Here is a 15,665-nt window from a genome sequence, read left to right on the forward strand (position 1 = left end):
ATTCTATAGAATGAAGAAGCAAGGATGGAAATAAAGGTTCAAGAGTGGTACATAAAATTCAGGGTGAAAGGATATCTATGATATGATTTGGTGATACGCTGATAACTTTGCTGTTTTCAGTGAAAGTGAAGAAACATTACACGAGCTATTGTATGAAATGAACATTCTAACGAGTAAACAATTTGGACTGAGAATAAACCGAAGAAAGACGAATGTCATGAGCAAAAGCAGAAAGGAGTACAGCGAACAACTTAGCAGCAAAACTGTTGACAACGAATCAATCGAAGTTAAGGAATAATGCTACCTTGGAAGCAAAATAACACACGATGGACGGAACAGGGAGGGTATAATAAGCAGACTAGCACAGACAGAGAATGGCATTCCTGGCCAGAAGAAGACTACTGGCATCAAGCATAGGACTTAACTAAAGGAAGAAAGTTCTGAGAACGGACGTTTGTAGTACAGCACTATATGGTGGCGAATCATGTTCTGTGAGGGAAGTGGAAAAGACGAGAAACGAAGCGTTGAGATGTAATGGTATAGAAGGATATTGAAAATTAAGAGGAGTGATTGGATATGGAACATACAGAGAATCAAAACGGGAAAGGATGATAGGTAATATTTAAGACATCAGGGAACAATTTCCATAGCACTTGGAGGAAGCTGAAATACACTCCACAAATAGTCCAGTAGGACTGGATCGTAGTTATGTGTGGGAAGTTACTTTCACAAAGGTGAGAAGACAGCTGAACTGCGTTGGTTTCCAAAGTGTCTATCACATGGACATCTAAACTGTTCCATGACTTAATATCTTCTGGTTACATTGTTTGCGGTGCAGCCTACACCACCCACTATGGTTATTCGCAAATTTTGTGGCACTTACAGAAGGCCGGCTCGTCCCATTCACAACTGAGTATATGTGCGTTTCAGTACATACTATTGCATTATAACTCACTGATACTGAATTTTGTTGTTGAAATTGAACGAGTGTAAAGCTGCGAGTAATAACAATTGTAACGAAACGGCCTTCGCTTCCTCTGTACGTAACACTTAGCTGGCGCCACCGTGACGCGTTCTCGTGATCAGTAGGTACACAGCACGCAAAGCCCCGAATTGACGCGAGGCGTTCTTTTGTTGCAGGTATGTACGACATGACACCTCAATTCTTTCCTGTGGAATGGTACCATGCTGACACAGCTGCAGCAGGTAGCGTATGCTGCAAACACGCAAAGAAGGTATGTGAGCGCTCGTGCCTGCCACACCACGCCAGTTCACCACACAGCAGCTCAGACTGCAGTGCCTGTGAAACTTTCCTGTGTCGAGGCGCCTCCAGCCAGCACTTGCTGATGCGATGGTGATTAACGTGGTGAGTGCAACTACAACATAAACAGCATCTTCGCAGAAAAATAGTAAATATTGACGTGTTCTCTGTAGAGAAAAACGTGCGATGTTTTTGACTTGTGGGAGAAAGTCAAAGTCATCCATATTCATGAAACGACCTTTATCTGTATTTCTATCGTATTTTTCTGATTTCAATTGTACGTAGACGCAGCTGTACCACATATTACACATATTACCACGCAGCTACCCATAATAAAGATAAAACATAGAGTTGTGTCACATTATGAGGCCAGTTAACCATATTCACGCTTCATATCACTCTGAACGGATTGTAAATGATTCTTTTCTTTCACGTCAGAAAGGAAAAATGGTCGGCTAGTTTCTGAATATTTGACTTTTACAGTGCCAGTAACACCTTCTTTCGACTTTTTGAATTGTGTGCACCTGAGTCTCGCGACTGTAATAACCGGAGAGAACACATAGAAAATGACTTCGTTTGCCGGAAGAGCAAGCTACTCTATTCTGTTTCAAGTTCGTTCATGCACTGCTGTGTGCATCAGCAAGACATCCTTGGCCATTTCACGCAAGTCTTGTTACTATCTGTCATTTCATTTGAGGCTCTAGCATTTCCATGCGTGATTTTTCTTAATTTTACGCACAGCATGAAGTCTCTGCAATCAATGGAACTTCAGTTAAGTGAAATGATTTTCGGATTTTCTTGCTGCGCCGCTTGCTTTGTTGACACCCTCACCCCCCCCCCCCTCCCCCTAACCCCAGAAGCTATGAAGTTAACCTCTATCTCAGGCTTGTACTTTGCACCGATTTGTTATGCGCGAACTGAGAAAAATATTTCCTGAGTGTTGTTTACTTCAGCTAAGAAGTCCTCCGTGGTGTTACATAACGAGAAAGAGGCGTTTAGATTCTACGCACAGAGATCGTTATCATGTATTGTGTGGAATAAACAACTGCTGCAAAAAATGTTCAACTAAGCTAAGTAAAAGCATTTTACTTACGCTACTTTCGTCAGCATCTCAGTACTAAAGATATGAAAGGAAGGGCTGCTTCTTATTTCCTTCCATAATAAGTGCAAATTCTTCTTATTTCCTTCCATAATAAGTGCAAATTACGACATTATATAAGAAACGCAGATTTAAACAATATTGCACGTCCTTCGCCTTGCTGTAATTGCATAGCGTTCCACGAATAGTAAAGACGCAGTTTTTTTGTATCATATTAATTTGGCAGAATTTGCTCAATAGCCTTACTGTTTATAACCCTGTTATTCGTGAGTTACAAGCTGACGCATCCCTATCACACACCTTGCCCGTTCATCATCTTCTCTACTGTCTGGTGACACTTCGCTGAAAGGGGGGGGGGGGGGGGCTAATTCCGTGGCCTTCATTTCAATTCATTTAGCACACGCCAATAGCCACTTTTCGGCGGACTTCTTGTAACTATTTGATGTCTAGTAACGTGATTATCGAGCGTCACGTTGGTGGAAGTTGCAGAAACGCAGTAGCCTTTTGAAGAGTCAGCTGCTCGTCATTGTTGGGTGGGTTGATTGCGTCATATTATCATGATGACTCCCGACGACCGTCTGCGAACATTCCGCATGCTTAATTTTTCTTGGCTGAAATTCACCGTCTCAGAAAACTAATGGAGAGTCATCTTCGTATCCGTTAACTGATAAAATTGTTCGTTCATAACATGCGCTATTGCAATGTTAACCCTCTTGCCATTTTCCAGTGGAATATAGTGGAAATTTTGTGCTTTAGAACTCTGACGTAATAGATTGTGGGTTGAAACACACAATTTGCGCTGTATTCCACATTTAAATCACTAAGCGGTCGAATTTGCTATAGTTAATATTATAAATAAACAGTTTTAACGACCAAATCAGATGATGTATTTTAAAAATTTCACTTCCAGCGCGAGAAACTGTTTAGTAGTTTAACTTTCTGTCTTCCAGCTTGAGCAGTTAGCTTATTTCTGCCTTTGTGTGTCTCACGGAGCGCGACCAAGTCGGGTGTGAGCTATAAGATTGTGGTTGCGTTATGCCATGTTGTATTTCTGCATCTAACATGCACTCAGGAAAAATGAACATAATGTAATTAAAGATCTTCGAAATTCATAAATCAAGGCATTTTTTTACAAAATTCTTTTTAATACGTCACAACCACTGCCAAGCTGCTCATTTTCAAATGCTTACATGTCAATTTAGATCGAAATTGTTACTTTCTTAAGCTCGATTTTGATGGTCGTATTCAGCCACATACTTGTCAGCACTTGAAAATGGCCCTTTGGCCTGACACTGGGTGGCAGAGTTGATACAGGAAACAAAAAACTGCAATTTAAGCAACAACCTTGGTGGAAGCAGCGTTGGTAACCTTCAATATGTTTCTGACTGTGGTATCCCATGAGAGGAATCTTGAATCTTTTACAGCTGATATTATTCCTCTTTTGAACAGAAACCAGATGGCATGAAAGGGAGCAGTGGTTGGGAAGGGAGTGAGACAGGGTTGTAGACAATCCGCGATGTTATTCAATCTGTATATTGGCCAAGCAGTAAAGGAAACAAAAGAAAAAATCGGAGTAGGAATTAAAATCTTTGGAGAAGCAATAAAAACTCTGAGGTTCGCCGATGCAATTGTAATTCTGTCAGAGACAGCAAAGGACCTGGAAGAGCGGTTGAACGGAATGGACAGTGTCTTGAGAGGAGGATATAAGATCAACATCAACAAAAGTAAAACGAGGATAATGGAATGTAGTCGAATTAAGTCGGGTGATGCTCAGGGAACTAGATTAGGAAATGAGACACTTAAAGTAGTAGATGAGTTTAGCTATTTGGGGAGCAAAATAACTGATGATGGTCGAAGTAGAGAAGATATAAAATGTAGACTGGCATTGGCAAGGAAAGCGTTTCTGAAGAAGAGAAATTTGTTAACGTCGAGTATGGATTTAAGTGTCAGGAAGTAGTTTCTGAAAGTATTTGTATGGAGTGTAGGTATGTATGGAAGTGAAACGTGGGCAATAAACAGTTTAGACAAGAAGTGAACAGAAGCTTTTGAAATGTGGTGCTACTGAAGAATGCTGAAGATTAGATGGGTAGATCACATAACTAATGAGGAGGTATTGAACAGAATTGGAGAGAAGAGAAATTTGTGGCAAAACTTGACTAGAAGAAGGGATAGGTTGGTAGGGCATATTCTGAGGCATCAAGGGGTTACCAGTTTAGTACTGGAGGGCAGCGTGAAGGGTAAAAATCGTAGAGGGAGACCAAGAGATGAATACACTAAACAGATTCAGAAGGATGTAGGTTGCAGTAGGTACTGGGAGATGAAGAAGCTTGCACAGGATAGAGTAGCATGGAGAGCTGCATCAAACCAGTCTCTAGACTGAAGACAACGACAACAACAACAACATTACTCCCCTCTCCGGTGCATCAACACAAAGAAACATCAAAGACGTGCAGCACATACTGCCCCTGACGACGTAGTTAAAAAACGCTTTGTTGTCGGTCCAAACTGCCTCACCACTTGTCCAGGCTATATTTGAGGAATCTATGAGACTCTTGCCCTTTTAAGTTTCCCATCTGAGGAAAATGTCCCCTAAGAGCTTACTCTCACTAATAAATTAGAGTCTCTACTTCCAATCATTTATTGTTAGTTGTTTGACATTTTTGTCGATATGAATGTACTTTTGCTTGTACATTTGCAAGTATATTGTTTTCGTAGCGTAAACAACGTTTACCCTTATCATTCTTGTTTTAACTGCTTCTGCAGATAATATATTTTTAAATCTGGCTTTTATTTCTAAACGAAAATGATCGTACTGATTTGAGATATCTTAGTTTCACCACTTATGATAGAAATATTGTCTGAACGGCACTCCACTCTATTCATATGTTTCTTGATAACTATACCCATCTTTAAAACAAATTCTGGAAATTTCTTTTAACAACACATTTTCGAAGAATATATTTCACGTTGTGCATTGGCCCAGGCTTCCTTGAAGCTGATAAGTAATCTTACCATAACACTTCAGACTGCGCTTTGCTTGCCAACGGAACAACTGCCCACGTTAAATCAATTGTAATGGCCCAAGCAGTTTTTGCTAAGGAAGATCCACGTTCTTCCTACTGATATGCTTTAAACAGCCACTAGCGCGGAAGCTTGTTTAGAACGATTGGTGGCCACATATCTTTACAGTCTACTTTTCTGGAAAATCATTAGCGCACAATTTCTTAGAACTTCACGTTGTCCAGAAATCTTCTGTCTTTTTATGTGGAGTCAGTTTAATATTCATGTGGGACGTCGATAGGTAGTGGTTGAGTCATCTACAAAGTGAACAAAATGTTACTCACCCTGAAGTGAAGCGCTGCAAAGTCGCTCGGAACGTCGACATTTTAATTGTCTTAGTGTTTCATAACAGTCTTTTTCACGTATTTTAGTGTTTCATAGTACCCAAAACGATTTTATTCAAAATGGACAAAATATTGTTAGTTAGAGGCAGTATTAAGTGAATGTCTACCGAAGATTATTACAAAATAAATTGAGATTGCGTAATTTAAATAATAAACCAAGACGTATCTCTGTTAATGGAACTGCAGTCCTGGGAAATCGTTATTTAGCAAGCCATCTTATAATTGTATGATATGCAAGTGTTCGTCCTTTTGGCAACTCGTAATATTTATGGTACATGTTCGATATTCTCTTCAAATGATTGGGACAAAGAACTCGATGTAAGAGTAACTTATCTATAAGTTTGTACAGTCGAGATAAATTATTGTGCCGAGATTATTAACTTTATATTCAAACATCGAGATGACATAACTTTGACGTTTTATTATTTAACGTACGTTCTCATCTTGGTACCTAGCATCTGAGTCCGACGCAATGGTGTAGCACTTAAGTTGTTGGATTTGTATATAGAGAGTACACATCGTGTCCACTAATTAAAATTTTTTGTGATTGCACTGCCATTTCCTACGGTCGACGGAATGGTTTCATACACCATCGGTGACCAATCGAGCTGTTGCACGGGCAGGCGAAGCGTGTGCCCGGCATTAAGCCAAGCAATGCACGGTGTTACGCGCTGGATGAAAAATAAAATTTGCTGTAGGCATATTCTGGCTAAACGAAACATACAATATGAGGTATCATATGTTATGATCCATATTATTGCTTCCTGCAGAAACGGAATATACAGGGTGAAAAGTATTTAAACCGACAAACTCTGGGAGGTTGTAGGGGACATCAAAACAAATATTTTTCCCTAATGTCATTTTTCCGTATGAGGAGTAGCTAAACCGGTAGAGGAAGATTTCTCTGGCGGCAAATTAATAAAACCAACAAACACTTTTCCATTCTTTTTATGACCAAGAGACAACACATTAACACAACCCAATTTCAATTACAGTAGATTTTCAAATATGCCTCCATTGACACGTAAACAAAGGTAACACCGTCGGATCATGTTCTGACACTGGCAAAAACCCCAGGAGTATCCTGATTGTTCCTGCTGCTGCTACTATCCGGGCAACCAGATCCTCTTCTGATGCAACAGGAGCTGCGTAAACAAGGTTGCGCATTTCTCCCCATACAAAAAAGTCCTTAGGGAACATATCTAGGGATCGAGCAGGCCATGGTACAGAACCTGAAACGTCTCCTTAGAAAAATTGTAAATGACTGTGCTTAAACTGACACACGATATTTTTTAGCGCAACGCAATCTGACTTTCAAAAATCCCTACAAAAGAATAGCCCTGACTAACATTAACTTATACCTTTCACAAATCACTTACCTCACAAAAATCTTCGTTACTCGAACTACTGCAATACAGCGAGCGCCACTACTGCCAGCTAAGTAGAAGATTCAAACTACTGAAGGCACAAACTACTGATAGGCATAGTTAGCAAATGAAAGATTTTGATAGGGAACAAACAATGTATTTACCTTAATAGTGTTCAAAAGTCATAATATATATATATATATATATATATATATATATATATATATATATATATATATCAGTTCATGACATCCTGTCTTACAAATTTACTGTCTCTGATGGACACACGTACAGATCATCCGCTCTCAAAACTCCGCCATTTCTCTCCCTACATCCACCACTGCTGGCGGCTCACCTCCAACTGCGCAACGCTACTCGCTGTCAGCCAACTGCCCAACACTACAATAGCATATACTCCAACAATGCAAACCAGCCACAGGCTGCACACAGCACTGTCAGTAATTTTCATATAGAGCGCTACATGGCGTTACCAACCTAAAAACCTAAAAGCCTACTTACAAACCACCTCTGCCAATCCACGTTTCTGGGAACCGTCGATCCAGGAATCGACGCACACGACGACTGAAAAGTGCCGGCGCCCAGTCATGTTGGAACCACATGCGTTGTCTTGTAGGGAGCGGGTAGTTGATAAACCCGCTGTGCAGCTCGTCCGTTGTGGTGCGCTACGTAGTACGCACCAACCATATCAATGTACTCACTCCAGGTGTATCGCTCCATTAGCAAATAGAGACAATGCACTACTACACTGGTGGACAGAAGTTGCCTACAACTGAAGAGCGTAATACGCCCTCTAACAACTGAAGATCGTAATACGGCCTCTAACAACTGAAGAGTGTAATACGGCCACCACCGGTTTAAATAATCCTCATAGGAAAAATGACGTTAGGGAAAAATACACTCCTGGAAATTGAAATAAGAACGCCGTGAATTCATTGTCCCAGGAAGGGGAAACTTTATTGACACATTCCTGGGGTCAGATACATCACATGATCACACTGACAGAACCACAGGCACATAGACACAGGCAACAGAGCATGCACAATGTCGGCACTAGTACAGTGTATATCCACCTTTCGCAGCAATGCAGGCTGCTATTCTCCCATGGAGACGATCGTAGAGATGCTGGATGTAGTCCTGTGGAACGGCTTGCCATGCCATTTCCACCTGGCGCCTCAGTTGGACCAGCGTTCGTGCTGGACGTGCAGACCGCGTGAGACGACGCTTCATCCAGTCCCAAACATGCTCAATGGGGGACAGATCCGGAGATCTTGCTGGCCAGGGTAGTTGACTTACACCTTCTAGAGCACGTTGGGTGGCACGGGATACATGCGGACGTGCATTGTCCTGTTGGAACAGCAAGTTCCCTTGCCGGTCTAGGAATGGTAGAACGATGGGTTCGATGACGGTTTGGATGTACCGTGCACTATTCAGTGTCCCCTCGACGATCACCAGCGGTGTACGGCCAGTGTAGGAGATCGCTCCCCACACCATGATGCCGGGTGTTGGCCCTGTGTGCCTCGGTCGTATGCAGTCCTGATTGTGGCGCTCACCTGCACGGCGCCAAACACGCATACGACCATCATTGGCACCAAGGCAGAAGCGACTCTCATCGCTGAAGACGACACGTCTCCATTCGTCCCTCCATTCACGCCTGTCGCGACACCACTGCAGGGGGGCTGCACGATGTTGGGGCGTGAGCGGAAGACGGCCTAACGGTGTGCGGGACCGTAGCCCAGCTTCATGGAGACGGTTGCGAATGGTCCTCGCCGATACCCCAGGAGCAACACTGTCCCTAATTTGCTGGGAAGTGGCGGTGCGGTCCCCTACGGCACTGCGTAGGATCCTACGGTCTTGGCGTGCATCCGTGCGTCGCTGCGGTCCGGTCCCAGGTCGACGGGCACGTGCACCTTCCGCCGACCACTGGCGACAACATCGATGTACTGTGGAGACCTCACGCTCCACGTGTTGAGCAAATTCGGCGGTACGTTCACCCGGCCTCCCGCATGCCCACTATACGCCCTCGCTCAAAGTCCGTCAACTGCACATACGGTTCACGTCCACGCTGTCGCGGCATGCTACCAGTGTTAAAGACTGCGATGGAGCTCCGTATGCCACGGCAAACTGGCTGACACTGACGGCGGCGGTGCACAAATGCTGCGCAGCTAGCGCCATTCGACGGCCAACACCACGGTTCCTGGTGTGTCCGCAGTGCCGTGCGTGTGATCATTGCTTGTACAGCCCTCTCGCAGTGTCCGGAGCAAGTATGGTGGGTCTGACACACCGGTGTCAATGTGTTCTTTTTTCCATTTTCAGGAGTGTATTTGTTTAGATGTCCCCTACAACCTCCCAGAGTTTGTCGGCTTAAATGCTTTTAACCCTGTAGAGCCATATGAGGTCATGTCAGGCTGTCTACTTTGAATACCAACTAGTCCTAGATTTCAGCACTGTTGCGTCCAGACATTTACTCGCCTTAGCCAGGCTGATACTGCCATGCGTTTGGTGAGGTGTGGCACGGTGTTTGCTCGCTGGGCCCACACGGAATAGCATCCGCCCCCCCCCCCCCCCCGCCCCTCCCCCCCCCGTCCTCCCCCCACCCCACCACACACAAGAGGACTTAATCTGTGATGCCAACCTATTCGCCTTGTCCACCATACTACGCGAATGATCGTCGCCAGGCAAGGCTCCGAGGATCAATATGTCAATGAAACGGTACCCATTAAAGGTATTATCTCTGTTGTGCGCTATCGAGAGCTTGCATGCATTTGAATGCCCAGTTAAGAATTATTAAAGTCGTCTGAAATAGTTACTAGCTCTCCGCCCGAGACGGCTACAGGCACTCGTGAGACCTGTCGTGTCACGTGCTGTGACGTAAGCGCCGCGGCGTGTCTCACTCGTGGGCCTCTGTTTGCCCGGTAATGATGCTCCGGTATTTGGCCAGCGCGCAGCATCGCGACGTGACGTCGGCGCCGCGCTGTGAGGGGGCCAGAGGTGCAGCCGGCGTCAAGTGGCGCTGACGGCGGCCCCGCAGCTGCGGCTGCCTCGCCGTCACCAGGGAACTTCATTCGGCTAGCATTAGCCCGCTAACCGCACGCCAATGTATCACAGCCACTTTGAAATTAGAAAGCTTTGTGAATCACAAGACTACGAGCCACAAACATGCGAGGAGGAGTTCGACTGCCGACAAGGCGGAGATGTACAGTTGTCACAAAACCGGATCTAAGCAACACCGACTCAAAGGAAGGCCTCTGCGCTTGTTCGTGACGTCACGTCAGCTAGGCACGGCGAACGCCAGGTCTGTTGCAGACATACTCATAATGGTGGTGTCTCCCTCCCTGACACAGGAAAATGTGAAACTTATTGGCGGTAGTTGACCAACACACATTGTTCTGAGAGATATCTGCAATCAATTAATTGTGCAATTCATTACACTTCTTAACAAATAGTGTACTCCTGAACTTAAATTTCCACCTGTTTTAAGGATTGACATACGAAAACAACTTCATGGTCCGGCAGCAACAGAATTCGTGCTTCTTTACCTTATTTGTAAATCTGAGGAAGTTACGTTTGTACTGGGTTGCTTTTACGAGAAACTCTGAACATATTGGCGCTCTTCTTTAGGTATCTTGGTTGACTATGGGGTGAGGAGCACTGAATGTTAATGAAATATCTTGCGACTGTACACGTTAGGGGACGGGGTGGGGGACAGAAGAAGAGCCGGAAGAGAGATACTTCTTTTATCAAATACAATTTTTTTATTTTATAAAGTTTCTCCTTTCAGTTGCAAGAGGGGAATATTTTCTAATGTGCATGTTTAAAAAAGTTTAAGCTAAGCAGTATTTTCGATGTATGAAGCTATTTTGTTTCCTGTTTAGAATTCCTTTCGTTGAAAACGATTGTAATCTAACGACTGGCAACAGTTGGACATTTACACATGTAAATTAGTTCACATTTCCAGTGACGATGTGAAACGAAAATAAATAAATAAATAATTAAAAGAAACGAGTTCATTGTAAGGGGGTTGGGGTAAGTTTCGATAACAAAATGGATCAAGTAAATATAGTTACTTGAATGTAAAATTTCCGAAGCTTGCAATGGGGCAAAGCGTCTTCTCATATTGATCTACGTTTGTTTCGACAGGATTCAGTAATACAGAACTATGATCTTCATTTGTAGCTTTACGATAGTAAGAAAATCTTTCATCTAAATAAAACCGCAGAATCCAAAACAATACCAAACATTTTGTCCAAAAATAAGAGATTTATAGTGACAAGCACGCCCAGTCGTTTCTGACTGCAACAGACCTGGCGTTCGCCGTGCCTAGCTGACGTGACGTCACCAACAAGCGCCGAGGCCTTCCTTTGAGTCGGTGTTGATCTAAGGCGACAGATTATGTGAAGGCTGAAACACGTTTGGATCTACCCAGAAAAATTAATACCACCACGTGTTTGAGGAGAGAGCTAGATAATACTCCTTAACACTATGACCTACTTGAACCAAATAATGTAAGTTTTTTTTTTTCGTGCTACGCTCCTTTATCGCAGAGTTATTAATACCTCCAGTCTTCTATTCACATTCTACTCCACATCCTATAAATTCCTTTAATCTACAGGCTGACAATTATTGAACTATATGAAATAAAATCGTCATAACTTCTGAACAGTTCGCGTTGGGACGTTCAAACTGTACGGTTGGCCGCGGGGGTGATGGGAATTGTAGGTGCATGCGCACACGCCCTGTTGTTGTCGGCCATTTGCACGTGAAAATGGCACGGTACAGTGTGAATGAACGACAGTGCTTGTGCAGACCTACTATGCGAGCAACAACAGTCCAAATGCGGCTCAAAGGATGTTAGTGACCGAAGTAAGCTGAAGATAACCGGTCAAAGTGTGCTAACAATCAAGAATTTGACTCGAGAGGTTGAGAGAACGGGCAGTCTTCGCAATGAAAGTGTTGGCGATTTTGGTCGTCCAAAAATGGTGAAAACACCTGAAAACGTCGAGAAGACACTTTCTGTGCTTCAAACTAGCCCCAGGAAATCGATCAGACGAGCTGCACAGCAGGTGGGAATCAGCCGAGAGACACTATGACAAATTGTTGTTGAAGACCTGCATATCTTCACAGACAAAACTCAAACCCATCAATCACGAAGCCCCAGTGCCATGGAACAGCGGTTGTGTTTCGCCAAGACTATTGTCCATAGAATTGACGAACAGGAGTTTGATGTGAATATGGTTTGGTTTAGTTACGAAGCCCAATTTCATTTGGGTGGGTCAATAAGGAAAATCAGCACATTTGGGGGACTGAGAATCCGCATTTTGCGATCGAAAAGTGACTCAACGGGTGACTGTGTGGTGTGCAATGTCCAGTCACAGAATAATCGGTGCGACATTCCTTGATGGCATGGTGACTACCGAATGGTACGTGAAGTTTTTGGAAGATAATTTCATCCCCACTATCCAGAGTGACCCTGATTTCGACAAGATGTGGTTCACGCAAAACGGAGCTCGATCCCATCAAAGCAGGAGAGCTTTTGATGTCCTGGAGGACGGCTTTGGGGACCGTATTCTGCCTCTGCAGTATCCGGAAGCCACTGGCGTGAACCTCAATTCACCGCCATATTCTCCGGATCTGAACACTTGTGACTCCTTTTTGTGGGGCTATATTAAAGACAAGATGCATAGCAATAACCCCTAAACCATTGCTGAGCTGAAAACAGCAGTTGAGGAGGTCGTGGCCAGCATCGTCGTTCCGATACTTCAGCGCATCATGCAGAATTTCGCTATTCGTCTGCGCCACATGATCGCCAATGCCACATCTTCGCCAATGATGGCACCCATATCGAACATGTGGTAACCTAAATCTAAATACCTGTAGTGACGTTTACATGTTGAATGGAGTGTTTGCGCGCCGTAGTTTCTAACTAATTAACGATTTTTTAATTTTTTTTTCAAATAGTTCAGTAATTGCCAGCCTGTATATGGGAAGGCAGGATTACTCGGTGAATTTCATTGACGAAATCTTCTCAGGTTATTAGCCGAGTCGAGAGGTCGTGTTGTCACAACGTTTCGATTTCTCTTCCTGTGGCACGGAACTCGTCCACTCATTGGGCTTTCGGCAGCAGAGTCTGCGGTCCAGTGGTTATAAAGGAAGGAAGCGGACGTGAACCTGGTATTTCGCCTGAAGATGACGTGTGCGAAACTTGTCGAAACATTATGACTCCATGGCTCGTTTGATAACCCAAGACGATGAAATCAATTCACTCAGTCTCTTTACAAGAGATATGACACAATTTTTATAGGATAGAACATGCTCATAGAAAACTGTGACAATGGCGGAAAGTCAGATTTTGAATGATCCTGTCTGCAATACATTTATTTGTTTATGGGTTAGAACTACTTCTACCGTTGTACATCATCGCCATTTTTGTACAGACAATAAATTTAGATACGCAAACCCTACAAATCCATGTGACGTTATACACAAGATGCTAAAGTCAATCGAAATAAATTTCATAGACCTAACAAATCTTAGGCTTTATCCGTATATTACGTTGAGATTTACATATTTCTATTTTATTTACCCACGCACTATACGTTGACTGCACCATCTTCGATAATATTATCCTTAAAGTAAACTCGTTACACATAAGTTAATTAATGTCCCTACCGCATCGTCTTCTCGTCAGCATTTCGTATGCGACAATGAAGTTCTTACCAGTAGTTAACATTTTATCTATTATGCGTAAATTTTTTTACAAACAACACCAAATTATCCTTCTGCAGAGTGTCCTAGGAGGAATAACAGGAACAATCATTCGAATCAATGAAGCTACGAAACTCTGTTGCGAATCTTAATTATTACCTCACACCGGACGTCCCTGATTCTTATACCGACGGGAAAACAAGAAGATCGAAGATTAATGTAAGCGCGCGAGATGTCATTGCAAATGCAAAATGTTGGCACATTAATAACCAGTTTCACCGCTAGAATGTCGAATGCGAGCATGGAAAGGTGTATGCATAATGTTGTACTGGTATCGGGTATCTGTTTGTGGGGTAAGTTCCATACCTTTTGCATTGGTCGGTCAGTACAGGAACGGTTAATGCTGATTGTGGATTACGCTGGAGTTGTCGTCCGATGTCCCATATGAAAAGCACAGGAAAGTAAAGTGCAATTTTAAAGTTCGAAACGAAATTTCATGAATACTAATGGACAAAACTAATAAATACAAGTCATTTGGAAGAACATGTTATAAAATTTACATTTAATCTAAGTTGATTGCTTAAATATTTAAATTATAGTTTTATTGGCTTAATTTTTACATTAATGTAATGGATTACAAGGGAAAGAGGTGCTACTTGTATATAGTACAATAGCAGATATCGCAAAAAAACTGTGTTTTATGTTAAAAAAGAAAAAAACAATGTTCTTAACAATTAAGATACTTTGGTAAGCAGTTACTTTGACTTTTTGTGATAAAGTGGTAATAAGAATAAAATATGCCAGTTCGTCCCAATATGCACTTCTTAGCCTAGTGTAGAATGTTTATTTAAAGCACACTAATTTCTTGACTGTAATACTTCTACAAAATCTGGAGATACTGACAGTTTTCTTTTGATGATGCCGAAGTATCCGTAAAAACAAATTATTATTATTATACAAAATTATTGTAAAATTATATTTTATTATATTTTACCCCTGTGAACGGCGGATAGATATTCTCCAGACTGCTGCTCTTGAAGTTGCTGTGAAACTCTCACCAAAGATAAAATTCAAGCTCCTTTATAAGTTTCTCAGTGTTGTTCTGATGAGCCTTGTTAGGAAAGAACATTTCCTCAAATATTTCTTCTTCAGAAAAGATTTCCAATTTTGTGTCGTATCTTGACTGACCACCGCAACATCAAAAGGTTTAAGTTTACATCGATGTTCAGCTAAGATCTGCACCCAGTCTATTGGAACTTGTGCTAGTGCTTGTGTGTTAATCTTATCACATTCCACAAGTATCATCTAATAGGGGAAAATCGTAACTTTCTGTTCACTCTCAAGAGAGTTGAGGTACCTTGATATAATGTAATTCTTGTTCTGCTCTGGACAAGAATCACAAAAAACTTCAAGAAGTTCAACTTTGTTGTGCAACAATTCTGTCACAAACTATTTAAAAGGAAATAGATTCATTGGCCCCTTTTCCCCTTTTCTCCCAATAAATTCAGTGTAAGTATATAACGCTGAAGTTGCATTTGAAAGCTGATGAATATTGAAAGGGTAAACAAACAACTAACTTTTGTACGAGTAATAGATGTTATCAGTAGTTATGTTTGGTGAGTATACTCTTTTTGGTAGTCAATGAAAATTGCTTCTATTTCATTGGAATTTCGGCTTCTTGTACGAGTATTTCTCTTTCTGAAATGAAATGTTTCAACGTTGACGTTGTGTACTCTTTAGTCAATGGTCATCTTATCAGTTTCTTTCAAGACTTGTTTCTTCATATCATCATCTAAATTTTCAGATTGCAT

The 15,665-nt window shown here is 42.3% G+C and overlaps 1 protein-coding gene across 1 annotated transcript in view; it reads left to right on the forward strand.

Annotated features, from left to right (window-relative positions):
- The first annotated feature begins 1,287 nt into the window (after window positions 1-1,287).
- The window catches only part of LOC126184325 (sodium/potassium-transporting ATPase subunit alpha), a 669,161-nt gene continuing 654,783 nt past the window's right edge, over window positions 1,288-15,665 (forward strand). Inside the window, exon 1 of the mRNA XM_049926734.1 lies at window positions 1,288-1,366. Coding sequence (XP_049782691.1) covers window positions 1,352-1,366 — 15 coding nt within the window. The 5' untranslated portion in view covers window positions 1,288-1,351. The remainder of the gene's footprint in view (window positions 1,367-15,665) is intronic.

The sequence above is a fragment of the Schistocerca cancellata genome, chromosome 1 (genome assembly GCF_023864275.1).
Source record: "Schistocerca cancellata isolate TAMUIC-IGC-003103 chromosome 1, iqSchCanc2.1, whole genome shotgun sequence".
NCBI lineage: Eukaryota > Metazoa > Arthropoda > Insecta > Orthoptera > Acrididae > Schistocerca > Schistocerca cancellata.